The 25,356-nt window shown below is 47.5% G+C and overlaps 1 protein-coding gene across 1 annotated transcript in view; it reads right to left on the bottom strand.

The window, feature by feature from the left end:
- The window catches only part of LOC147662694 (uncharacterized), a gene marked incomplete at its 3' end in the record, with an annotated part of 662,849 nt that overhangs the window by 236,651 nt on the left and 400,842 nt on the right, over positions 1-25,356 (bottom strand). The window contains exon 19 of the mRNA XM_086950972.1: positions 14,744-14,821. Coding sequence (XP_086807098.1) covers positions 14,744-14,821 — 78 coding nt within the window. The remainder of the gene's footprint in view (positions 1-14,743; positions 14,822-25,356) is intronic.

The following is a 25,356-nucleotide window of genomic DNA, read 5'->3' as shown; positions in this document are numbered from 1 at the left end:
AAGCAACGATGATGTAACCAATAATATACAAGTTTGTTCGCAACATCCAATCAGAAGGATGGATACATCCATTAGGATACTTCCTGTTCGTTTATAATTTTGAACGATATATTGATACAATGTGCTCAACGATACTCATTATTAATTGTGTATTAATATCCGAGCAGGATAATATAATTGTGTTGATCATTCACAATAAATCATGGGACTCAAACTTATACCAAGTCTATGTGGTAATATTAAGAATATATGCTTATCTAACCTTATTATATATTTTTGGTTACAAGACATTATCATATTATAAAAATTTATGATTTGTCCTATTTATGAACATGTTACAAGATGGCCGCCACTTTACCGTGATGGAAACTATGTGCACTGGGGTGTTGGGTTTTAAAAATGGCTGTCAATACCACAAGATGAGCGTGACTAAGCCGTAATGGCGAAACGCGTCGTGGAGATTTGTTCATCTGTCAAATAAATCCTCGAACTGAAGCTCTGGGTGTCTTGTTTTCTTCGCAATTTTGAAGATTTGTGGAACGAATAAAGAAGCCTGCTGGTGGCTACAACAAGACCGCCCGTGACAGCGTGACTCTGTAACCAGCAGTAGTGGAAAGCCATATATATATATATATATATATATATATATATATATATATATAAAATTGTGGTATTTTAAAGTTACATGAATTATTTATTAATTTTAGATTTATTTAAATATTTTAAGTATGTTTAAATTAATTTTATTTAATATTATATTACTTTTTTTGTCAAAGTTGTTTTTATTAATAGTTTGTAGAACGGAAAAAAAACCCAGGAAATATGCGACAATCCCGCACAACTTCCCACGCAGGGGGCTTATATGAAGTCAGACAAGAGATATGGCAGGAGTCAAAGATAAGCACAGAGACCTGGATCGAGGGAGGCCAAAGCTGCTGGAAAGCAAGCAAATTGTAGTCCCAGCCATGGAGACGGAATCAGTACTCTATTGGAGCCAATAACTGAAGTGGGTGTCGCCGCAGCGCCAATTAGCATTGGGACAGGCCTACCCTCTCACCGAGTTGTCCATCTCTCCGCTTTCTCACTGTAGCGGGTGTCACAAAAACTAGAAAATCAAAATCCCCTACCCACCCCTAATCCCACCCCCCTCCCCAGTGGTGGTAGCCTGATCGTACTCACAAAGTCATCCGAGTGGATTCATTCATACTTGGAATAAGTGAAGGGCTCGTATCGTGGGAGGGCAAACCGCAGATGGCAAACCCATGGAGAGAAAGCGGACCAGGGGGCCTCAGCGGAAAGTGACATTTTTAAAATTGCCCCGGAAGATATCAGCCATGCGTTCCATACTTAGCAACTTCCACAGTCTCGCATGCCATAAGGAAAGCGCTGGGGCTTCTTTTTCCTTCCAGGCCGCTGCCAGGGTTCATTAGGCCGCTCCCATGCACAGCCAGAGTATCTTTTTGTCAGCCTTAGTTTGGTGCTCAAGATCCGGGTCCCGGAGGCCTAACAGCACACGTGCCAACGAGTTTGAAACCGGGTATCCCCCAAGATATGGGACAGAATCTCTTCCCAATAGGGACGGATGACAGGGCAGTCCCACCAGATGTGGCGGAAGTCTCCCAGTAGGCCACAGCCCCTCCAGCATCTATCCGAAGTATTCGGGGATATCTTTCGTAACTTTGCCGGATACAAATACCAGTCCATCATCGTTTTAAGATGGGCCTCTCTAAGCACTACCGAATGATTGTGTTTCGGTACATCGTGCCACAGATGGGACCATTCTTCGTCCGAGATGTTCAATCAATCAATCACGGCATTTATAAAGCGCGCTACTCACCCGGGAGGATGAGTAGCGCGACCTAGGTGCTCTTCCCAGAGGCCCTTGTAACGCGGTCTAGGAGAAATAGTGGTAGAGAGAAGGAGTCCGTAAATGAAAGATATGACCCCCGCATGGTAGAGGTCTTAGAAAGGAAGGCTTCAAAGGGGGTAAGTGGCCTGGTGGCCGCATCCCTAAACGAGGGCGAGAGAGCCCATTGGAGCAACTGGGTGTGGCAGAATTGCTCCGACTGTTGGACCGCATAATCACGCATACAGTTGTCAAAAGTGAGTGGGGCGGAGCCATGAAACAGATGCGTAATATTCGTAAAGGGGGATGGGAATGTTGTCCAATGCTCATCACCAGAGACCGAGTCCCAGACTTTCAGGGTGGTGGCAGTGGGCGTACTAATGTATGCGTTCCTGGGTCTATCTCCCTTGGGCTTCCACACCAGGTCCCAAATCATTCTCCCCGGCACACTCCTGTCCATATGTAGCCAATGTTTCTCGGACATAGGTTGGGACCACTCCACCAGGACTCGCAGTTGCGCCGCTTTGTAGTATAGGTGCATGTCGGGGATACCTACCCCTCCCTCCCTCCTCGGGCGCCGGAGGGTGGCAAATGAGAATCGCGCACGACCACCCTGCCAGATAAAATGGAGCATCAGAGATTTAATGCGGTGGAAAAAGTCTCCTTCAAGAACAATAGGTAATGCTTGGAAGAGATATAGAAGCTTAGGGAGCAGGGACATCTTGAGCGCGTGAATACGCCCCAGCCAGGATATAAACATAGGCTTCCATCTGGCCAGCTCGCTCTGAATCCTCGCCAGGAGGGGGGGAAAGTTGGCGGATTAGAGCTTCCCTACAGTGGGGGTCAAATGGACCCCCAAATACAATATGACGGAAAGGGACCAAGGTAGAGAAGAAAGCGGCCGGAGGCGGTCCACCTCCGCGGACGGGAGCGTGAGGTTAAGAATGTAGGACTTGCTGTAATTGGTCTTGAAACCTGCCACCCTCTCAAAGCGCGACAGGACGTCTTGGACGTGGGGGAGAGAGTGGGCAGGGTCTAAAAGAGAGAGCAGGACATCGTCCGCGAAGAGGGAGATCTTATGCTGCTCACCTGTGAAGGGCAGTCCCCGAATGTCTGGATTCTTCCTCACGGCCAGCGCCAAAGGCTCTATGCTCAGGGCAAAAAGCAGGGGAGAAAGAGGGCAACCCTGCCTAGTGGCCCGTGAGTGTGGAAAGAACGCCGACAAGTGACCATTAACCGTGACCCTAGACCGGGGGCTGCTATAGTTCGCTTTCAACATGGACAGGAATTTAGCTTGGCGGAACGGGCGCGACCCCAGGTAAGCCTTTTGTTCCTCAGGGTCAAGAGTGTCCGCCGAGTATAGAGCAGCGTAGAAGTCACCGAAGAGGCCAGCTTTGGCTTCGTCCTGGTGTGTCAGGGTGCCCGTCGGGTCTCGAATACCCCCTATATATTCCTTCTCCCTCTTGTCCCTGAGTTAGCGGGCCAAGTGTATCCCCACCTTATCCCCCTGGGAATAGGAGAGGCGCCTCAGTTTCAGTAAGGTGAATTCCGCTCTGTTATTATAATGAGCTCTGAGTTTGCCCCTAAACGCCGTCAGTGATCGCAACGTTGTTCTCGAGGGGTTTTGTTTATGTGCCAGCTCAAGCTCAGAGAGTTCCTTCTCCAGGACCTCCCTCCCCGCCAGTCTTAGCCTATTAAGGGCAGAGTTGAGAGATATGCAGCTGCCCCGTATGGTTGCCTTAAAGGCGTCCCATATATTAAAAATTGAGGTGTCATCCTCGAGGTTGAATTCAAAGAAGTCGCGTATGGCCTTACGCAGTTCCTTGCAGGATGATCTCGTCTCGGGTCAGTGAGGATGGGAAATACCATTTGCGTTGGACGTTCGTACCCGGTGTCAAATTTAGGCAAACCGCAAGTAAACTGTGATCTGAGACAGATAAGGGGAATATTTTGCCCTCACAGAGGTCCCCTCTCAGAGACTGACTTGACAAAATATGATCTAGTTGAGAGTAAGAGTGATGGACATGGGAGAAGAAGGTATAATCCTTAGAATGGGGATGAAGAGCGCGCCACCCGTCTATAAGTCCTAGGCCTTCTATGGTGCGTTGTGTGTCCTCGGAAAAGAGACCTGCATCGAATCTCTGGTGATGTGAGCTATCTAGTTTCTTATCCCACACTAAGTTAAAATCCCCCATAACAACCAGGGCACCCTCAACAAAGTCCTCCACCTCTCGCAATAGACCCTGAAGGAACCTGTTCTGACCCATATTGGGGGCATATAGGACCAAGAATGTGCACGCCCTGCCAAGTAGCCCACCCTTGACCATGAGCCATTGGCCTTCCTTATCACTACGCACTCCCATAGGTTGGAAGTGGAGGGTTGAGTGAAATAAAAGGGCCACTCCTCTATGTTTCGTGGAGGCCGAGAATCTATAAATAAGGGGGAGCTGCTTGTTTTTGAGGCGGGTTTCGTCTTTCCGAGCCAGATGGGTTTCCTGAAGACCCACCACATCTACATGGTGGTCTAGCACATATTTCCACACTTTCTGGCGTTTCTGGGGGGAGTTCAGTCCCTTCACATTCCACGTTCCCAAGGTGATAGGCATCGGGTACTTTGCACCCCACCCCGCTCAATCAGCAGCATTAAACTGTCAGGGACCCCGCATCCCGGCACGTCCCGCCAGTCCCTCTCCAACTCCCCTCCGTAAGCGTATGTTAAATGAGAAAGAACAGTCCCCAGGAGGCACCATGTCGCGCAACAGATAAACAGCACTCCCAACCCTTCCTCCAGAACACCTAGTGCATCGTACCAAATCCAGGCTCTCCACATTGAATCGTGCAGCCACATTCCCCTGCCCCCACCCTCCCCTCCCCTTCCCCTCACAAGTCTTTAGAGAACCCAAGGCAATATAGGTAAGATGAAATACAACACTGAAAAGGCCCTCAAAGGGGGCAACGGGATATGACCCTATGGGTCGGGGGTGTGAGCCCAGGCATTGCCCTCCCAGAGTCCAGGTTTGGGGTGTCTCTCCAGAGAGAGCATAGATCACACGTGGTACCTAAATAAAAGCGTCCCTCCGGCCACCTTAAAGCAGCATCTCGGGGGTCTCATGCCGCTGATGAGGTGTCCGTACGCGCTGCCTCTGTCACCAATGCTACTGATGTAACCGCTGCTCCCCGCTCGTACAAGCTAACCGAAGGGTCCGGTCCCTCCGACGTCGCAGAGCAACCAACTCTCTGCCAGGGCAGGGAGCGAGATCGACGCCTGCGGGTCGTAGAGGTGTCATCCAGGCCCAGGAGATCCCGGGCAGCCGACAGCGATCTGATCTGGACCCGCCTGTTTTGCCATCGAAAGATGAGGCGAAAAGGGTGGCCCCAGGAGTAGGCCACATTTTTTTCTCGTAAGAACGTGGTTACTGGACGGAAGTCTCGCCGCTTCTGCAACGTGGAGGCCGCCAGGTCCTGAAACAGCTGAGGGTGGTGCCCTCGAAATTGCAGGCGGTTAATTCCTCTCGCTTTCCTGAGTATGCGTTCCTTTAGTTGGATGTCGTGAACACACACTAGAATGTCAGGGGGAGTCGACCTCGCCCCCCGCGGCAAACCAACCAGGTGAACCCTGTCCATACGAATCTCCTTAAGATCTTTCTCCGCCAGGATCTGGAGAAAGAGGGCCTCCACATAGCTTCGCAGGTCTCCCCCTTCTCCCTCCCAGCGCACCGCCCGGATTCTAATGTTGTTGCAGCGTGACCTGTTCTCCAAATCCTCGGCAAGGGCCTGGGGATCCAGGTTTTGTTCTGTAAGTCTAATCACGTCCTGTTGTAGTTGGTGCACATCTCCTGCCAGGCCTAGGTCGTGCTCCTCTAGGGTCGCCACCCGTTCTCCAATACCGTCCACATCTCTTCTCACATCTCGCAAGTCTGATGCCAGCTGAGAACAGAGTTCGGAGATGTCCTCCTTGATGGCTGAGAAGAGCTCGATCATGAAGGCTTTGGTAGAGGGAGCATCGCCGTCTCCCTGCGGGGGTGACTTGCTAGAGCCAGGGGCGACGCCGGCTGCGAGCCTTTCTTGACTCCATCCTTTCCAGGCTTGTCCTTACGGTTTCTGGACGTCATGTTGGTGGCCCCGGGGCGCCGAAGTGGATAGGGGAAGCAAGCCCAAGCACCTCCCTGCAATGGAACTCACTGGGGTCACGGGGCAGGTCCCAGAGGGTGCTCCCCCTCGGCGTCTATTTATTCTTCGTGTTCCTGCAGCCGGATATCGTGATGGTAGTCCTCCAGGTGAATCCGTGCCCGGGCCCCAAGAGAGTTAGATCTTGTCTGCCTTGAGAGTACTTATGGCACCAGAGTACAAAGCAGCCGCTGGTCAGAGTGCGGCCAACGCAGCCAGTCGACCCAGTCCAAGTGCTCAGGTAGGCGCGGGGGCCCCAGACAGCGCGGCAGTGGGGAATCCGTAGGTCGGGGGTGGCAGGCGCAACCCTATCCTTCAAACAGCGGCAGCCTCGTCCGGTAGGAAACTGTGCCACGGCCAATCCATCGCAATCTGAAAAGCTTACTTATCATCGACGGGGGTCTCCCCAGTATGCAGGTCAAGCAGGTAGGACTGCGATTTCTTCTGGTCCCACCGAATCCCCCTGGGCGGCAACAGGGCCCAGGTCGTTCCTTCCCGGGACTCTTCTCCAGCGCGCTGCCGCGCAATTTAACGGTGATTCCAGTGGGCTTCAGGGCACCATGCAGCGCTCCCCCCCCCACTGCCCAGGCCCCTCTGTGCAATCGTTGTGCAGCTTGGTGGCAAGGGGGGAGGCTTCCGCTCCACAACCGGGTGACGGGCCTTCACCGACCCAGCATCCCCAATCTAGAGTACTCCTGTCGCCGGCCCCTTAGCTCCGCAGCACGGGCTCCCGCATGTAGTACTCACGGGGCCTGCGATCGCCGTCACGGTCCGCCTTGGGCCCGCTTCAGAGGCAGAGATGAGCAGGGGGCCGGGACCCGGGACGCCGGGCGTAGGCGGTCGTTCTCTCGCCTGCAGGCCACACTCCGGCGGCGCGCTATCAAGTCGAGGCCAATCTAGGGCCCAGAGCCCCTGCTCTCTCCCCGCTCCGTGACCGCTTCGCCGCCTACGGGGTCCTGGGTTCGCTGGACACAGGGGCGGCCCTCTCACCCTTAGGCCACTCTCCGGCGGGCAATTGCAGTTGGGGGCCGCCTAGGCCCGGAAGCCTCGATACTCTCCTGCTCCTGTGGCTGATCCGCAGCCGCAATGTCCGGTCGTCCGCCCTCCGCTCCCGCACCTCACCGGCGGCCGGGGACCTGTCGCCGCATTTCCCGACAACGCAGCCTCCAGCACACCGGGTACCAGGCAGTCCGCCTCCGTCGGCAGGGCCCAAGGGGGCTCCGGTCACTCCAGCTCCGCTCGGCTCCGGTCCCGGAGTCTCACCGCCCTCAGGGTCCGATGGGCCCCGCGCGTGCTCTCCGCCCGTCAGGCCGCGGCAGCGTACTCCTTCCCTGATTACCGCAGCAGGCATAACAAAAGCCCTGGTTACCCCCGGTCGACTCCCGAAATCAGGCAGCACGGAGGGCGATGAGTTGAGGCACCCAGGGAAAGCTATACAACACTGAAAAGGCTCACGGCGCCGGAGGGACTCTCAAACACGTCTCACTCAGTCGCCATCTTGGCCACGCCCCCTATTATATTACTTTTAAATTAATTTTAAGACATTTAAAAAATTCAATATTTTGACAGTCTATATTTTTTACAATCGATATTTTGGAGTCAATATTTTTGTACTTACCTGTTTGTAGATAGGCAGTCGATGTTCTGGCATTCTATATTTTTTCCTCGATATTTTTGTAGGTCGAAATTTTGTCTGTCGATATTATGTCAGTGATCCGTCCATTTCTATAGCGCACTGTGTGAGTCTGGCTCAGAATATGATGTGCACTTATGTAAGTGGACACCTTCCACTGATCCAGACAACCCTTACGGTGATTTTAGTGGCTGCAGACAACCTTAAAAAGTTCTCTAAGTGGTAGCTATGGAGAACAGTCTTTGAGCTTAGTCCAGAAGGAGTGTAAAGCAGCTTGTTTCAACAGAACATAATCTTATAGGTGTAGATTAAGTAAGAAAAAGAACCACAAGATGTAGGTATAGAAATATGTATTTATCTTAAGACACTCACTAACACATACAGCTATCTCCAATAACACCTACAGCTATCTCCAGGCCGGAGATATACACAGTACACACAATACTTTGCAACAGAAACAGGTAAGTAGAACAGAATACACAGTGGTCCCCAGGGGGAGACCAAACCCTATACTAAAATAGTGGTATGCGAGCCACGACCCGAGTCAAACAATAGTCAGAGGACGTAGAAGTGCCGGGGATCGAAGGAACCACCCAAGGTGAGTATCTAGGAGCCCCACGGAGGTCGTGAGCAGTGTAGGAACACAACTACATTCGCTGTACAAGTCAACGTGTACATTGTGGTTGCAATTATAAAGAAAGAGGACCCTTCCCAGTGGACCCTGAAGAAACCCCTTGAAAGAGAAGAGGTTGGAGAGCCACACCACCCGTGGATACTCTTGCAACCAGGTAAATCGAGTGCATAGGTGTGAAGTGGAATCAGAAACCGTAGTCAAACTCAATGGGAGACTTCAGGAAGATGCCGTTGCTGGGGAAGGTGAAAGTGCCCAGTGGAACCCAAAGGTTGATTGAAGATGTGAAGTACATACAAGCAGAGGGGACAAAGTTTATGCCACTCAGGAGTGACCAGGATGCACGGAAGACGAATGCCCACTGATGTTGGGTGTTGCAGGACAGCTGACGTGACCTTGGAAGTGCAGCTGTGTGGACCAGGCGGCGCTGTGGAAGACCAGGAGCCGTACACGAGTTGTCCAACATCGGCTGTCCAGAGTTGACCGGTCGGTGTCCGGTGGGAGCATCAATAAGCCTTGGAAACTGCAATCAACGTGTAAGTTGAAGAAGGTGCAATGTTGGGACCAGCAGGGTCCAGGAGACTCATCACAAGCAGGGGAATCAAGGCAGGCCCAGAGCAATCAGGGGAGCCCAAAGAATACCGGACTCATAAGCTGGAGGCACTGGAGTCACAAGAAGACCTCAAGCAGCTTACCAAAGAAGCAGGCCCACGGTACAAGCAATGCGGTGTGGTTGAAGATTCTGATCACAGGAGATGCTTGACGTTGGGGCTACTTGGAGCCCAAAGATTTTGATGGAAGGATGCCAACACGCCTTTGCAACGGCAAGTCAATGTGGTGCACCAGGGTTCTGTTCTTGCGGCTCCAACGAGGGATACTGGCCTCAAACTTAGTGATAGGCCAGGCCTCAAGGGATGTGCTGCTGAGCCTTTCGGAATCCGTGGGAGCCCAGGATCAGCAGACCGGTCAGCTTAGTTGTGGTGCCTGCAGATGCAGGAAAGTGACTCCTTTACTTCAAGGGAGATTCCTTCAGGTGTCTTGGATGCCCACAGGCCTTGGAAGGTTTCCTGTATGGAGCACAGTCATGGACGTTGCAGCAGACGAGCAGGGAGAAGAGATCAGGAGCAGCAGGATTCTTCCCTGTTGCAGCCTTGATACCCAGAGCGAAGTCCAGAGTGCCCAGACAGTCAAAGTTGAAGTGATGTCTGAATTGAATTGAGTCCCACGACGAATCAAGGGACCCATCCTCAGGTAAGCCCTTAAGTACCCCAAGGAAGGGGTTGGGACGATTCAGGGTTTCCTCCCAGGGGAGGGGATGGACAATGGGGAGGATACTCCCATATTCTTTGTCCAGTTTCGCACCAGAGTGGGAACCAACGGCTCCCTGAGCTGGTTTGAACTAGACTATGCAAGGAGGGCACCAAATGTGCCCTTCAAGCAGACTGGGTGTGCTGGCAAGCGCTCCCACCCGGCTCCAATACACTAAACCCTGTCTGGGAGGTGTTCACAACTATTGTTCTGCCTTCGCCTGCTCGCACTTGGCTCAGCAGTAGGAGGGCAAAATCATTTATCTGGTCGGCAGCAGCCATGTTGTGCTGTCTGAGTCTAGAAGACTGGTACAGGGAGCAATGAGGGCCTAACGGTGGGTCTTTACAGTGCTTTGAATCATACCTCAGACACTGTTTACAGTGTGGGAATACGATTCCAGCATGTTTGATACCATACACGACAGGGTTCGTTACAGCCAGTTTTGAGATGGTCATCGCGTAATGACGCAGTGCCCCTCTATATGTTATATGGCTGTCTCACTTACAACCCTGGAGAATGGATTCCGAAGGCTGTAGGGATATCCTGCTCATGCAGGGGTGCCCTCACACTTAGAACCAAGCACCCTGCCTTCAGGATTGAAAAGGCCTGCTGTAGGGGTGACTTATAGGATTTAAGTGCAGTGACCCTAGATATAGGGAAACCTATATCTTTCGTAAGTGGTGCTAGCACCAGCTTATACAGCTGCAATGTCAGGCCTGTAGTGAGAGTTTGAATGGTCTCCCTTAGGTGGCATAACACATGTGTCAGCCTAAGGGGGACCCCTGGGGTACCTATGGCCTGGGTACCTTAGTACCATATACTAAAAAGCCGTGAGAAGTGACATGGGACCATTGCTGTTCCTGTTTTAGTCATATTGTATTGCTTTTAAATTGCTTTTGTAATATTTGTATTTCGTGGTGAATGTTTAAATTCTTTAGCATTTCTATCTCACTGCTAAAACCCTTACCTCTTTTGCACTTTTATTCTGGCCATTCTTTTGGTTGGCAGTCCCCAGTCCGCCAGGGCATTGCATGCCGATTGTGTGGAGAGACCCGACTCCTGCCCCTTGCTCCATGTACTTCCGACTAATGGCAATCAGCTGACTCAGCCACAGTATTTTGGTGGCATGTGTGAGTGGACGCAAGCATGTCTGCGGCCGTCAGCGACCCAGAAGCGGCCAGGGCCAACCATGCTGCTGGGTCTCCCTTTTATGCCAGCACCCTCGCTTATCAGTATAGTAGGGAGGATTGGATGACCCTCAACACCACGAATTGTGCAGCCATCACTAAATGGGATGTAATGGAAGAAATAGCTCCTGTCTGCATCAAGTGCAGGTATGCACTCCCACTGGGTTCTTCTTCTAGTACTGACTTCCACAGGGGTTGCCGTGCTCTACCGCCCATTAAAACGGCTTTAATTAATGGCCTTTCAGTACCCAAACACTTCCAGGACATTTTCGATCTTTTGACAGATGAGTCCTTAGACCTTCTTTTTCTCACAGAGACGTGGCTTACCCCTTTCTCTAACCGGGTTATTGAGATGGCCATCCGTAAGGGGTTTAAAATCCTAAGAGCGGATCATAAATCTGAGCGAGGAAGGGTGTTGCAGTAGTTGTGAGAGAAGAATAGGAGTGTTACTGCAGCAAACTGGTGGATTCACCGGAGATTGAAGCAATGGATTGTTGTGTTAAGATCTCACTGCATTTTTCTCTGGGAAGGATTTTGCTTTATAGACCTTCTGGTCCCGCCAGACTCTTTTTCCAGCTTACTTAACGGCTGGATTATGTCACGTGCCCTTCGATATACGCACTTCTTGATCCTAGGAGATGTCAATATACATATTGATAATACAGAGGATGCAGATACACACGTTTTTTCTTCTGTGTTACAATCTGCTCAACTCCAACAATATGTAACTTCATCTATACACTGCGGGGGCCACACTTTGGATGTGATTTGTTCCAGCTTTTCACTAGTGACGGTGCCTCCTTTGCAAATAACGTTGTCTGATAAATATCTGCTGTTCTTTTCATTGAAACTTCCTAGTAAAGCCCTCTTGGCTAGACCTTGTAGGGGCAGTCTGGTGACTGCCACCCATAGAATTGACCCTGCAGCCTTTAGTCAAGCTCTGGCTGAATGTCAGCCTCTGCTTCCGGAGGATTTTTATTGGGCTCTTGAGAACTATAATAATTGGATTGTGAAGGCAGTGCCCCATCTTACTCCGCAAAATAAACCTAGGCATTTAAATATGCGTCTTTCTAAACCTTGGTTCTCGCCCGCGCTTAAAGTGCAAAAATAGCATTGCAAAAGGTTAGAGAGGCAATGGAGACTGAAGTATTGCAGCCGAGCCAAAGCTGCCTTCAAAGCGGCTCAAAAATCCTATCATGCTGCTATTGTGCAAGCTAAACACTTGCACTATGCTGAACGTATTGCCTTGGCTGGCAATAATGAGAAAGAGCTTTTTCAGATTGTTCAAAGCCATACAACACCTAAAGCCATGACCAATGCCCATGCTCCATCGCTCTCATGGTGTGAAGAACTTATTAACTTTTTTATTAATGAGGTAAGAACACTTCAATCTTACTTTTGCAATCTGGATACCCAGGCCCCTCCCATCCCCTCTCCTCTACAGGATTCACCTCCTTCCGAGGTCACTCTCTCTCCACATTTGAGGCAATTTCTTTACCGGACTCTATGGCCACTTTGTCCACTCTTAAAGCAGGCTCTCCTAGTGATCCCTGCCCAGCCAAACTACTAGCGAGCGCTGCCACTGCTATCAACCCTTTCTTGAATCAGTTGATCAACAACTCCTTGGCATCGGCTACAGTTCCCCCAGCTTGGAAGCAGGCCTTGATTGTTCCCCTTATAAAAAAGGTGTCCCTCGATTCCCATCTCCCGGCCAGCTGTCGCCTGATTTCGCTTCTCCCTGCTATTGATAAAGTGTGTGAGAAAATTGTTAATAAGCAGTTGACTGCCTATGTTGAACAACACAGACTCCTTCATCCATCCCAATCTGGCTTTAGAGCCTCATATAGTACGGCGTCTACACTGGTGGAAATTTCTGAAGCCATTCATGAAGCCTTAGATATGGGCGGCAGGGCATTAATGGTCCTTTTGGACTTGTCTGCCGCTTTTGATCAGGTTCTCCATTCACTTCCCCTTGCTCGTTTGCAACAGTTGGGTATTATGGGCTCCGCTCGTAAGTGGCTTAAATCCTTTCTGGAAGGGAGAACTTAGCGACTTTGGATCCCCCCCGTTTACGTCCACCACTCAAGAATTGTGAACCGGGGTACCTCAATGATCCGTGTTAAGCCCGCTTTTGTTCAACATCTATATGTCTCCTCTCATTCAGCTGGCGGATGAATTAGGTGCCAAAGTTGTCGCCTATGTTGACGATACTCAGCTTCTGTTTACTTGGAAAAAGCATGAGTAGTCTATTGATCATGTTAAAACCTGTCTTGCAGCTATGTTTAATTGGCTCACTTCCGCCCAGCTCAAGTGCAATGAAGATAAAACAGAGATGTTATTCTTTGGTGCATTTACCTCTCTGTTCTGGCACTCTTTTTGGCCAGAGGAGTCCCCTAAGCCCTCGCTGCAGGGTCTCCTAATCAAGTACCTTGGGATTTGGTTCGACTAAAGGCTTACCTTCAGTAGCCAAATCAGTAAGCTGACTGGTACCAGCTTTGGTATTCTGAAGCTACTTAAAAAGTTTTTGCCTTTTCTCCCCTTAGCGGCTAAGGAAACGGTTGCCCATGTGCTAGTTACCTCCTGTATGGACTATGAGAAGGCACTCTATGTAGGTCTTCCTGGATTTCTTTTGGATAGACTGAAGGTGGTCGACAACGCAGATGCCAGACGTCTTCTCTGGCTACCCTAACGTATGAACGTCAGGCAACATCTGCATAATCTGCACGGGCTTCTTGTGAGAACAAGGGTCAAGTTTAAGGCTCTGGTAACATCCCACACTGCCTTGTACGAGTATGGCCCTGTCTATCTTAGGAAGCGCTTTCAGTTCTACGTTCCCGGTAGACACTTGTGCTCCTCTAATATGTTAATGGCATCTATGCCTAGATACAGCCTGAAAACGAAAGGCGGCAGTTACTTGAGCTACCTGCCGGCAGAAGCCTGGAACTCTCTCCTGTTTGATTTACGCAGCCTGCAAAATCCCATTCAATTTAGGAAAAATCCTAAAACTTTCCATTTTAACTGAAGTTCTTTTTTGTTTCCTTCCCTGTTTTACTCTGAGCTAGCGCTGGGACACTCTTTTCAGTAGCTGTGCGCGTTATAAAACCTGCTAACATAACATATACCAGGGACTGATAAGGGTACCCCAGTTTCTAATCTGGGATGTACCTAAGTACTTACCATACAATTTAGGGGGGAAAGCAGAGAGACTGGGGTCCTGATTAGCAGGATCCCCATCAGACTAGTCAGAAACAGCATAACATCAAGCAAAAAGTGGGGGTAACCATAGAAGCAGATCCTACTTTCCTACACGCACTAATCACCAGCGAGGATATCCAGGCATTTCAGCAGGTGTATAGTTGATTGTCCCCTCAGAGTAATTTAAAGAGCCAGATCCTCAACTTCTTGATGTACTCAAAAAGTGAGAGGAGGCTCTGATGTGTTATGGGAGGTTGTTCCATGTTTTAGTGTGGTGTATGAAAATGAATGACCTCCTGTTCTGCTATTGTGACTATATGGGATGTGTGCGAGTGGGAGTGAGGCAAAGCATAGGTGTCTGTTAGGCTGCGAAATACAACCTTTATGGTAATAGGTCATATTGCAAATTGTCAATTTGTAGGAGGGTCGAAAATTGACTTGCCTATTGAATATCATTAAGCAGACCGTAATTTGCAACTCTCTGTGAAAGGCAGGGATAGAGTCCTGCAAGGGACAGTAATGGAGATGGGAGGGGAGTGAAGTAGAGGTAGCGGTGTTTGAAACTTGCAGGAAAGTAGAAAACAAACTCTATTTGCTACATATAATGATTTAAAGCATGATTAACCATTCCTAAAGAAAACATATCAAAAAGAAGTAATATAAAATGATGGGGAAAAAACATGTATTTGTTATTATTATAAACCACTTCATGAGTTTTTTACAGTAATTTATGCATATTTACTTGTTTTTTGTATGAATACATTCTTTAGACTTACATTTCTTTCAATGGACTTTCTCCAACAGCACCATTAACCAAATTCGTCACATCAGTTAACATCTTATTTGGGTCCATTCTGCAATTTTTACACAATTATCACAGAGAAATAAATATTAGCATTACTATTCATATCACACAAAGTTATTATTTGTTACAGTTCAACTTTTAAACAAAATTTGAGGGTTAGTGATATTTAATATGCTTTATATTTGGGCCTATTTGTATCTGCAATATATAGTAGAGCATATGAGATTTTCCCCACAGACTGGGAAATCTCCCCAAAATCCTGTTATTCACTGGAGTACACATCATTAAGCATTTAAACTGTTTACTGTAATAAATATGGAGAAGATACCTTGCTGGTTATGTGGTTGGTTGTAATTCTAACCACTACAGATATATAGATGTCAATAAAGGGTTTAGAAATACTACTTACCACCTAGGCAGCAAAGTCTCATACATATTAGTTTATTCAGCAGGTGGCATTAAAGAATACAAAAAAAAGTACAAATTCGAAAAAATTGAATCAACACCCAACCGTTTGAAAATAATTATAAATCTAAACTTTATTAAAACATACATCACACAATAAGACAATATGCAGTATTATGTGACATACATAAGGCAGCATATTCATCTTCAAACAAGTACAAACGCATTAGATATCAATAGAAGTTACAAAGTCTAACCAATAATAATGATACCATTTAAACTATTTAAACAATATAAATAGTCATCCATTCATACAAGGATGTAGATGTGCCATATGTTTCCCAATGTTCAGTGCTGCTCTAATATAGTTAAATATAGCATAACAAGTCTCAGGTGAGCCTAATTATTGATAAAATAGTGGACCAGCATTTAATTGTCTTATTCTAGCGAATAGCAGCAATGCAAAGGTCCCACAAAGTATAACTTTGCGGTGTAATGGTAATCAAAATGTGATTACTGTGATGGAATTATCTTCAATGTAACGCATCCACTTTACCGAAGAACATTCCAGATAGAAGGGTTAACACTCATATACCCCCTGGTAAACAAACTGGTGAACCTTTTAAAATTCTGCTAGGGTTCAAATGCCCATTAGCATTGGCTAATCATGTTTACCTGCTCCAGTTAATCTGCTGTCATGTGCTTTATTCAATACATTGGCTGCCTTCCCAGAGGGTTTAACCTACCGTGAGCCCTCCAAGACTAGTCGGGTGCTTGGAGGGAAGAAAGAAAGTGGCAGTTATATTTAGAGATGACCTCAACAGAGTGTTCAAAGCACAAGCTTGGGCTCTTTTTCCACAAACTACCCGTATGCCAGTGCATCACTTCTGCTGAGATCACCCTTACATTTATTGTGGCCTACAGACCCCTGGACATAGGTGTGAAGTTAATGCAACAACTTCTGGCATGATTGGTCAGACTGGTTTTCTATCAGAAACAATGGCTGTTAAGGTTGGGGATTTTATTTTACAGTGATGATCACTGTATTTACTTAGCAGAAGGCTTTGGGTCACTCCCTTGACTTAGTCTTCACACATTTGGGTTGGGCTTTTTAAATAAATCTAGCCTCCGCCCAGGACTTTGAACGATCTCATCCATTCCAGTATCAAAGTGCCGGACAGAGTGCAGTCTGTAGACAGGCGTGCAGCTTAGCCAGCCAGACATAGTGCATGAATGAAGACAATTAAAAACACAGTTTGGCTTGTGTGAGAGATTGGGTTACTGGTTGTGGGGGTAAAACCCTAATCAAGTAGCAACCACAATCTTTCTCAGGGTAAAGTTACAAACAACTCCAAATTAACCTGTGCTGAACCCTCTGGTAGCTTGGCACAAAAGCAGTCAGTTAGAGGAAAAGTGTAAAGTATTTAAGCAAAACTTCAAACTAAAAAAGTGAAACATAACCCACAACAAAATATCACACACACAGTTAGTAAAATAAAGTAACGCACAAGTTACTACTTGTGTAACGATATATTTGTAAGAGACATTAGTTAGTGATAAATTCCTTACCTTAGAATAGCCCCAGGCGTCAGACTGGATCGGGAAAGTTTGGCTTAGCAGTACCCCTGCGCGTCAGTAGGTGGCGTCCTGCAGCTCCGCGTCCCTCACTGACGTCATCAGTGCCTAGATGATGTCACGGAGAGTACCTAGGCACCACCAATGCACGCTGACGTTAGTTCAGTATACGACTTTCCGCGCCAGGAACGAAGAGCCATGCAAGATACTGACCATTGGTGCATAAAACTAGGGCCCTGAAAGGGATGACCTTAACCCTAGCAATCAGTCTGCAGAACAGGGAGGATGGGGATATTCTTAGGTAAGGAATCTATCACTAACATGTCTCTTTCAGATATTTGTTTTAAGACAAAAACAACAAAAATCTAATCAGTAGAATCAGAGTAATGTAACTTTAAATATATTTTAGACAAAATAGCACCAAAATGCACCAACTGCAAACTCTGGTTACCAAACCAAGACAAAATTGCAAGATCAGGCTAACAACAATGGAGCTCGGGCCGGTTGCATGCAGCCAGTTAGGCCCGCTGAACAGGAGTACTTTCAATCCTGGCTGCAGAGTGTTGCTGGGTCTCGTGTCTATGATGCATTGCGCAGCCAAGGCAATATGAGGTCCTGGTCAGAGATGTGTTGTGCAGGTCAGTTCTGAGGGGCTGCAAGGTGAGGTCCTGTGTCATCATCAAGGAAGCCGTTGATGAGGGGGTTCAAAATGCAAAGTCCTGTGTCAAGGATGCATTGCGCACTGGCTGGTTCCAAAGAAGCTGCAGGGCTTGCGATACAGAGTCCTTGTCCGTGTGAAGATGTCATCATCATGGGGATTGCAAGTCAAGGGCCAACGTCGAGGAGGCACAAGGATGCATTGTGCAGCAGCATTTCTGATGAGACTGCTTAATGCGTTGCGAAGTCCTGCGCCAGAGATGAACCAGGTAGTAGTCCTGATGTGGAGTCTGGTGAGGCGTTTTATTGTGTAGAAGCTCTGATGCAGAGTTTCTAAACGGAATGCGTCGCACTGCATCTCCGATGCGTTGGTTTTGCCGGGCCCACAGCTGGGCTGGCAGAGCACCTTCTGGCCAACTTCCAACGGTTCAGGGCTGGGATAGCTCCACTTGGGAGGGTTGAACTCACAGCAGACAGATACCAAGTGCTGGATTCAATGTGGTTGGTGCCTTCTGACATTCAAGCTCTGGTCAGGAGGCCAGCCAACAAACCCTTGGAGTTACTCTGGTGATCCTAGGTTCAGGAGGCAGGTCCAGTCCTTCACTCAGGTAGCAGGGCAGCAGGTAGGTCAGTAGAGTGGCAGTCCTTCTTGCAGAGAAGCACAGCAGTCCTTCTTAGTGTGTCCAAAAGTCTACTAAAGAGTTGGGTCTAAGGGTCCTATATTTATACCTGATGCCCACTCTGAAGTAGGAGAAGTTTCCAGAGGTTTCCACCTCCTAGAGGTCCCAGGCAACCCCTTACTCCCTGCCTTTGCTCAGTTTGTCTGGTATCAGAAAACGGTACAAAAGGGGGTGGTAATGGACGGAGCATCTGAACCAATCAAACACTCACATCCAGTCAAAAGTTCTGGGTTTAATCCATCACCGTTCTTTAGCCCACTCTGCCACCCCAGTTCAGACATGGCTATATGCAAATCAGTCTGACCCTGTGCTTCATGGGAACAGTCCAGCCGAACTGCCAAGCCATGCCTTCCGTGGACCGGAAACAAGCTTCCGAGGACCGGTTTCTGGCATTCCAGACGTCTTCAGCCCGGCTTGATTGAATCCAGTGGCAAAAAGAGCAAGGGACTCACGTCTGAGCATACCCTGCCACACTTATGGCGGTCAAAAGCGGTAAAAAAGGGGGTGGTAATGGACGGAGCATCTGAACCAATCAAACACTCACACCCAGTCAAAAGATCTGGGTTTAATCCATCACCGTTGACTGGGGGTGAGTGTTTGATTTGCTCAAACGCTCCGTCCATCACCCCCTTTTGTATTGCTTTGGTATAAGAAAACACCAGAGTCAAACCCTGTGTGAGAGTGCTCAGGCACAGCCTTTGTGATGTGCATGTGTGGAATGTGACACTTCCGCCCCCTAATCAATTCAGGATTCCATCCTGCCAACACCTAGCTTCCACTTGTCTCACTGTGTGGGAGCAATACACAAAGGCCAACTGCCAGCTACACTTAGACATGTGACCCAGGCTGCAAGCACCAAATGGTTAGGACAAGAAAATGCCAACTTCTAAAAGTGTAGCTAAAATACGAATTTACCATTAAAGAGGGCTTTTCATTACAACTCTTTAAATCCCAAATTCGGGCTGTTTACCCGCTCCCAACTGAAAGTTATCATTTATTAAATGTAATAAAGTAATTCAATGTTATCCTATTGAAGGAGCAGGCCTTGCAGTAGTGAAGAACAAATTTAAGAGTTTTTCACTGCAAGACATGTAAAACTTAAAAGTACAAGACCAACTTCTTAAATACAAAGCACCCTGCCCTCTGGGCTGTCCAGGACCAAATATAGGAGTCACTTATATGTATTAAAAAGGAAGTATTGGGCCTGGAAAAGGTTTATTTCACCTGGTTGAGATGGCTGTTTAGAACTGCACACACCGACTGCAATAGCACGCCTGAGACACGTTTCGACGGCTACTTAGGCTAGTGTACAATCAGTGGTGCAGGCCACTACTGTCACTTGGTGCCAATTGGGTACAAGGCAATGCCACAATGCTTAAAGTAGAGTGAACAAGTACGTTGGCATTGGTTAGTAGTGGTAAAGTGCACAGAATCCTTAACAAAAAGGTGAGCAAAACACTTACTATAGTATTAAAACTTCTTGAATGTCTTTGACTCCTTTGGCTGTTGCGGTTACCTCACAGCTTGTCCCTACCACTTTGATAGTCTGTTTGCCCTGCTTCAAGGGGAGGTCTGTAAGTTTTTAATTTAAATTAAGTCTGGCTCTCCAAATAGTATTTAAACTCTGTCAGTTTTTTAGTCACTTGCTGCTGGTGTTTAAACAGAGTTTACAGAGTTTTAGATTTCTCTTTAACCACTGGCACACTACCATCCTTATGGCAGGTGTGAGTGAGCGTTCACTCTCTTACACATGAAAGCAAACTTGACAGTCAAATCACTAATCACTACATGTCCATTACCTCACTACCAACACTATGCAAACTGCTGGACTAATTGTTGCTCAACAATCTAGGTATTTTGAACACTCAGAAAATATAGACCCTCGCCAATTCGGATTTTATCCATCGGAGGCAGTGAATTGCCCTTGTTACTGGCTTTTGATGGAATAAAGAGCTTCAGAGATGAGGGGGATGCAACATGTAAAGTTTTACAAGTTCCACCTGCCACATTCGATGATGTAGACCATTCCCTCTTCAAAGGTAGGCTAGTAGACATAATGAATGTACGGTTCTCCTCTTTCCTGGTTGGTCACACACAGGGTTTCTCTCTGTCCATTTTTGGTGTCTCAGCTGTAATGTGAAATACAAAGTTTTTCAGGTCTCTTTGCTTTCACCAATGTTGGTGAACATTTATGTCTGATCTTCAGTGCAACTCATAGGATCCTATGGCTGATTTGCATTATTATATGCAGATAATTCACAGGTCACTGAATAGGTAAAACAGCTGTCCCAGGCTATCTGAGTTACCTCAATGACTCAGTGTTACATGACTAACAACTTCATTAGGCTTTAAGCAAACAAAACGGGTGCTGCTGGTGGGCAAGAACAGGCAAGAACCCAGCTGGCAAGAATCGATCTGTTCCCATCAGCTTGGATATTTTACTATAATTGCTGTAACCTACTAGCAAAAGTAAATTACCTTAAAAGTTCAAATTCATTTCATTTCTACACCTTCTTTCCCAAATTTTGCACAACCAGAAAAACATTCATTTTTACCAAACGAACATCACACTAGGGTTGTTCATGCTTGGGTGCTGTTACTCACTGACCATTGCAAAAATAATAAGTTGAGTTCCTGGTAGCTGCTTTACCAAACTGTAGCTAAAGAACTGATCTGTTGTCATCTCTATGTTCAGGTTCTCCCAGTCAGGCACGAGGCTGTGTAGCCATAAGGGCCGAATGAGGCAGAATAAACTTCCTTTCCATATTTGCGGTACAAAGGCCTTTCAAAATCAGCTGTTCGGCTGATATTTGTTTGCCTTCTTTTGTCCTCATCGTTCACTGGTCAATTACCCTCAGAGCAAATATATCCTTTGAGAGTGCAGGTGCTTTCTAAATAAAAAATACAATGTAACCCCCAGGGGAAACAATTTTATAACCTACGGATTCATATTTCTAAGCCATTGTGTTTATATCAAGCTCATTATATGGCTCATTATATGGCTGGCCAATGAAAGACTGAACACTCAAACATAATTCAACGGGTTCCTCTTAATACTGGAAAAATTGATGATTCGTAAACCATTGAAATTTCTTTCCATCAGCACCATATTACCTCTGCTACTAGGCCCTATGGCCCTCTGGTTTGACACTTGTGGGCCTAGATGGTATGTCATTTGGGGTTTATTCTTTTACTTTGAATTCAACCCTGAACCTGAGATCAATAAGCATATTTGCCGGGAATAACTGATGTGACAGGAGTCTCTTTGATGGCCGCTTAGCACAACACATTAAGCGCTCAGGTTCATGACTGGGACTAGCGTGAACAGTACCTACGGACTTTACAGAATACTCTCTCTCAGATCCCGTAATCAGGAATCAACTTAGGAACCGTCTACTTATCTGGACTAATACCCTGTGGAATTCTTTTTCTGCTCTGTGAAAAATGTATTTGCCCTGAAGAAGCCCGCAAGGGTGAAATGCGTAGGCTGTTTGGTATAAAATAGTTAATGAAAGGATCTGCAACACCATCTATAGAAAAGATGTTTATTTCTGTTGTCATCTTTTTGTGTTTTTGGGATTAAACCCTATGCGTGCTTTTATCCCAATAGTGCCTCTCTCACCTTTTGTGTTTAATGAATTGCAAACCATTGAAATTTCTTTCAGCCAACACTAATTTACCTATGCTACGAGGCCATATGGCCCTCTGGTTTGACACTTGGGGGACTACTTGACAAGCTCAGATGGTTTGTAATTTTGGGTCTATTTTTTTACCTTCACCTCAAACCCAAACCTCAGATCAACAAGCATATTTGGTCTAAATAATGTGTTAAAATACTTCAAAAATCTTATCCATCCTCCACCTAATTTTAAGACTGTAATCCAGACAATGGGTCCCTCTAATCAGGATGATGGTGAAAACCTACATTAGAGCTTTCTAAATAAATGATGGCTAAGATGGAGTTAGCTTGATACAGGTGTCCAAGGTTCAGTCAGGGCCATGAAAGCAGATAATGCACAACTGGTCATCTGAAAGGACACCAAAAGAGTACTGCTGGAATTTCTCTAAATCTGCCACTAAGTCTTTACAAACTGGACCCAGCCTTTCTTCAAGCCCATTTACAGTGCTAGACACAGTCTCAACATCTTCAATCTATATCTGCTTTTCTCCTCACTCCTCCTTTCATCTGCAGAGTTCAGGTAGGTTGGGGGCGCGTTCTTCTATCTCCCACCAATGGCTTCGAAAAATCTACCTCTTCTTCAATGCTGCCAACAGAACTATTATCTTCTCCATAAATAGCTGAAGCTGAAGAGCATTCTGGGCACCAAGCCTGATGTGCCATAGCTTTATCTGAGCTGTTCAAGATGTTTGCCTTAGTGTCAAAATTCATCTTGCGGTTGTGTCACACTATACACATTCCATTTATCAATATAATCACAACACTGTAATCGTCTGATCAGTTGAGGTTTTAATGAATATATAGGTGGTGAATTAAGAAGTGCAGGCACTCCTCCTTAGGAGCGATTGTGGTCCAAAGTATCATTCCCATTCACAAACCAAAGATGTGCAATTTGCACACCCACTGGTTTGTAAATGCGTATACAATGTTATGTTATGTCTATTTCTATAGCGTACTGTGAGAGGCTGGCTGAGTATATGATGTGCACTTATGTCAGTGGACACCTTCCACTGATCCATACAACCCTTACAGTGATTTTAGTGGCTGCAGACAACCTTAAAAAGCTCCCTAAGTGGTAGCTGTGAGCCCAGGAGTGTAGAGCAGCTTGTTTCTCCAGAACATAATCTTATAGGTATAGATTAAGTGAAAAAGAACCACACAGTGTAGGTATAAAAATATGTATTTATTATAAGACACTCACTCACACATACAGCTATCGACAAGCCGGAGATATACACACTACACACACTACTTTGCAACAGAAACAGGTAAGTAGAACAGAACACACAGTGGTCCCCAGGTGGAGATCAAACCATATACTAAAACAGTGGTATGCGAGCCATGGCCCGAGTCAAGACAATAGTCAGACGACGTAGAAGTGCCAGGGACCCAAGGAACCACCCAAGGTGAGTAGCTAGGAGCCCCAAGGAGGTCGTGTGCAGTGTAGGAACACTAACACGTTCTCCGTACAAATCAACGTGTAAGTCGCGGTTGCAATTTTAAAGAAAGAGGACCCTTCCCAGTGGACCCTGAAGAAACCCTGTGAAAGACAAGAGGTTGGAGAGCCACCCCACCCGTGGGTACCCTTGGAACCAAGTACCTGCATCAGGGAAGCTGTGTGGATAGGTGTGAATTGGCGTCAGAAACTGTATTCAAACTCAATGGGAGACTTCAGGAAGATGCTGCTGCTGGGAGAGGTGAAAGTGTCCAGTGGAAACCAAAGGTGGATTGAAGATGTGAAGAACCTGCAAGCAGAGGGGACAGAGTTTATGCCACTTAGGAGTGACCAGGAGGCACAGATGACGAATTCCCACTGTGATGTCAGGTGTTGCAGGATAGCTGACGTGAACTTGGAACTGCAGCTGTGTGGACCAGATGATGCTGTGGAAGACCAGGAGCCGTACACGAGCTGTCACACATCAAATGTCGAGAGTTGAGGGGTCAGTGTCCGGCGGGAGCACCAACAAGTCTTGCAATTGCAATCAAAGTGTAAGTTGAAGAAGGTGCAATGTCAGGACCAGCAAGTTCTAGGAGACTAAACACAAGCAGGGGAGTCATGGTAGGCCCGAGCAATCAGGGGAGCCCAAAGAATTCAAAGGTGACCCTCAACAGGACCCATAGGCTGGAGGCACTGGAGTAGCAAGATGACCTCGAGCAGCTTACCGAAGAAACAGGACCACGGTGCCAGCAATGCGGTGTGGTTGAAGATTCTGGTGACTGGAGCTGATTCAGGTTGGGGCTACTTGGAGCCCAAAAGATCTTGATGGAAGGAATCCAACACCCTTTGCAAAGGTCAAGTTAATGTTGTGCACAAGGGTTCTGTTGCTGCTGCTCTGACGAGGGATAATGGTCTCAAGCTTAGTGACAGGGCAGGCCTCGAGGGATGTGCTGCTGAGCCTTTCGGGGTCCGTGGGGGCCCAGCATCAGCAAACCGGTCAGCTTAGTTGCGGTGCCTGCAGATGCAGGGAAGTGACTCCTTTACTTCAAGGGAGATTCCTTTCGGTGTCTAGGATGCCCACAGGCCTTGGAAGGTTTCCTGTATGGAGCACAGGCATGGACTTTGCAGCAGACGAGCAGGGCGAATGAAATTAATTGAAATGAAACGTATATTTGTAAAGCGCGATTGCTGCCCTGAGGCGTCCAAGCGCTAGCAGCAGGTATGATTTGCTTAGCAGACAGAAAGAACTGGGGAGTTACAGTGAAGCTTTTAAAAAGAAAGGTTTTAAGCTGTTTCCGAAAGGAGGAGAGGTTGGGGTTGGACCTAAGTTGCAGGGGGAGTGAATTCCATAGCTTTGCGGCATTAAGAGTGAACATCCTGCCGCCTGCTCTTGCCTTTTTTATTCTAGGGACAGTCGCCATGAACGCCTGGCTAGAACAAAGGTTTCTGCTAGGATGATACTGTGTAATTAGATCCGGATGATAGCCGGTCCTGTGTCCCAAAAGGCTTGGTGGGATATACACATAGCCTTAAAGACAATTCTTTGTCGCACTGGAAGCCAGTGTAGGCTATGCAGTCCCGGTTTGGCTGACTGTCTTCGAGGCAGCTCAAGCAGTGCACGTGCCGCGCAGTTTTGCACTATCTGTAGCTTACGCAGTGTGTATTCAGGGGCCCGAGATAGAGAACATTACTGAAGTCCAGACGGGACTGAATCATGCCCTGAATGGCCACCTGCTTTGCCTCCACAGGCAGGAGGGGGAGAACTTTCCTCAACATCCTCAGGAGACCAAAGCAGGTAGCCGAGAGTTTTGTGGCCTGGGTATTAAAAGATAGAACTTTGTCCAGCCAGACCCCTAGGCTCTTTATATTGTCCTTGGGGGTCGGGGGGTGCCAAGGCATGGGGGCCACAGGGAGTTGAAGAAGGTAGGGTCAGAGGGACCCAGGAGCATTAGCTCTGTTTTGTCCCCATTAAGTTTAAGGGAGGAGGAAGTCATCCAACCCTTTACCTCCTCCAGGCATTTCGTCAGCTCACCTGAGGCCGAGGGGCCACCCCCCCTGCGCCAAGGAGACCACTAGCTGAGTGTCATCCGCGTAAGAGATGATTTTGATACCAAACGGGCGGACCACCTCAGCCAGTGGTCTCATGTAGA

This window comes from Lissotriton vulgaris, unplaced genomic scaffold (assembly GCF_964263255.1).
Source record: "Lissotriton vulgaris unplaced genomic scaffold, aLisVul1.2 SCAFFOLD_1043, whole genome shotgun sequence".
NCBI lineage: Eukaryota > Metazoa > Chordata > Amphibia > Caudata > Salamandridae > Lissotriton > Lissotriton vulgaris.
The sequence above is the reverse complement of the archived record's forward strand: the minus strand, read 5'-3'. Positions and strand labels throughout refer to the sequence as shown.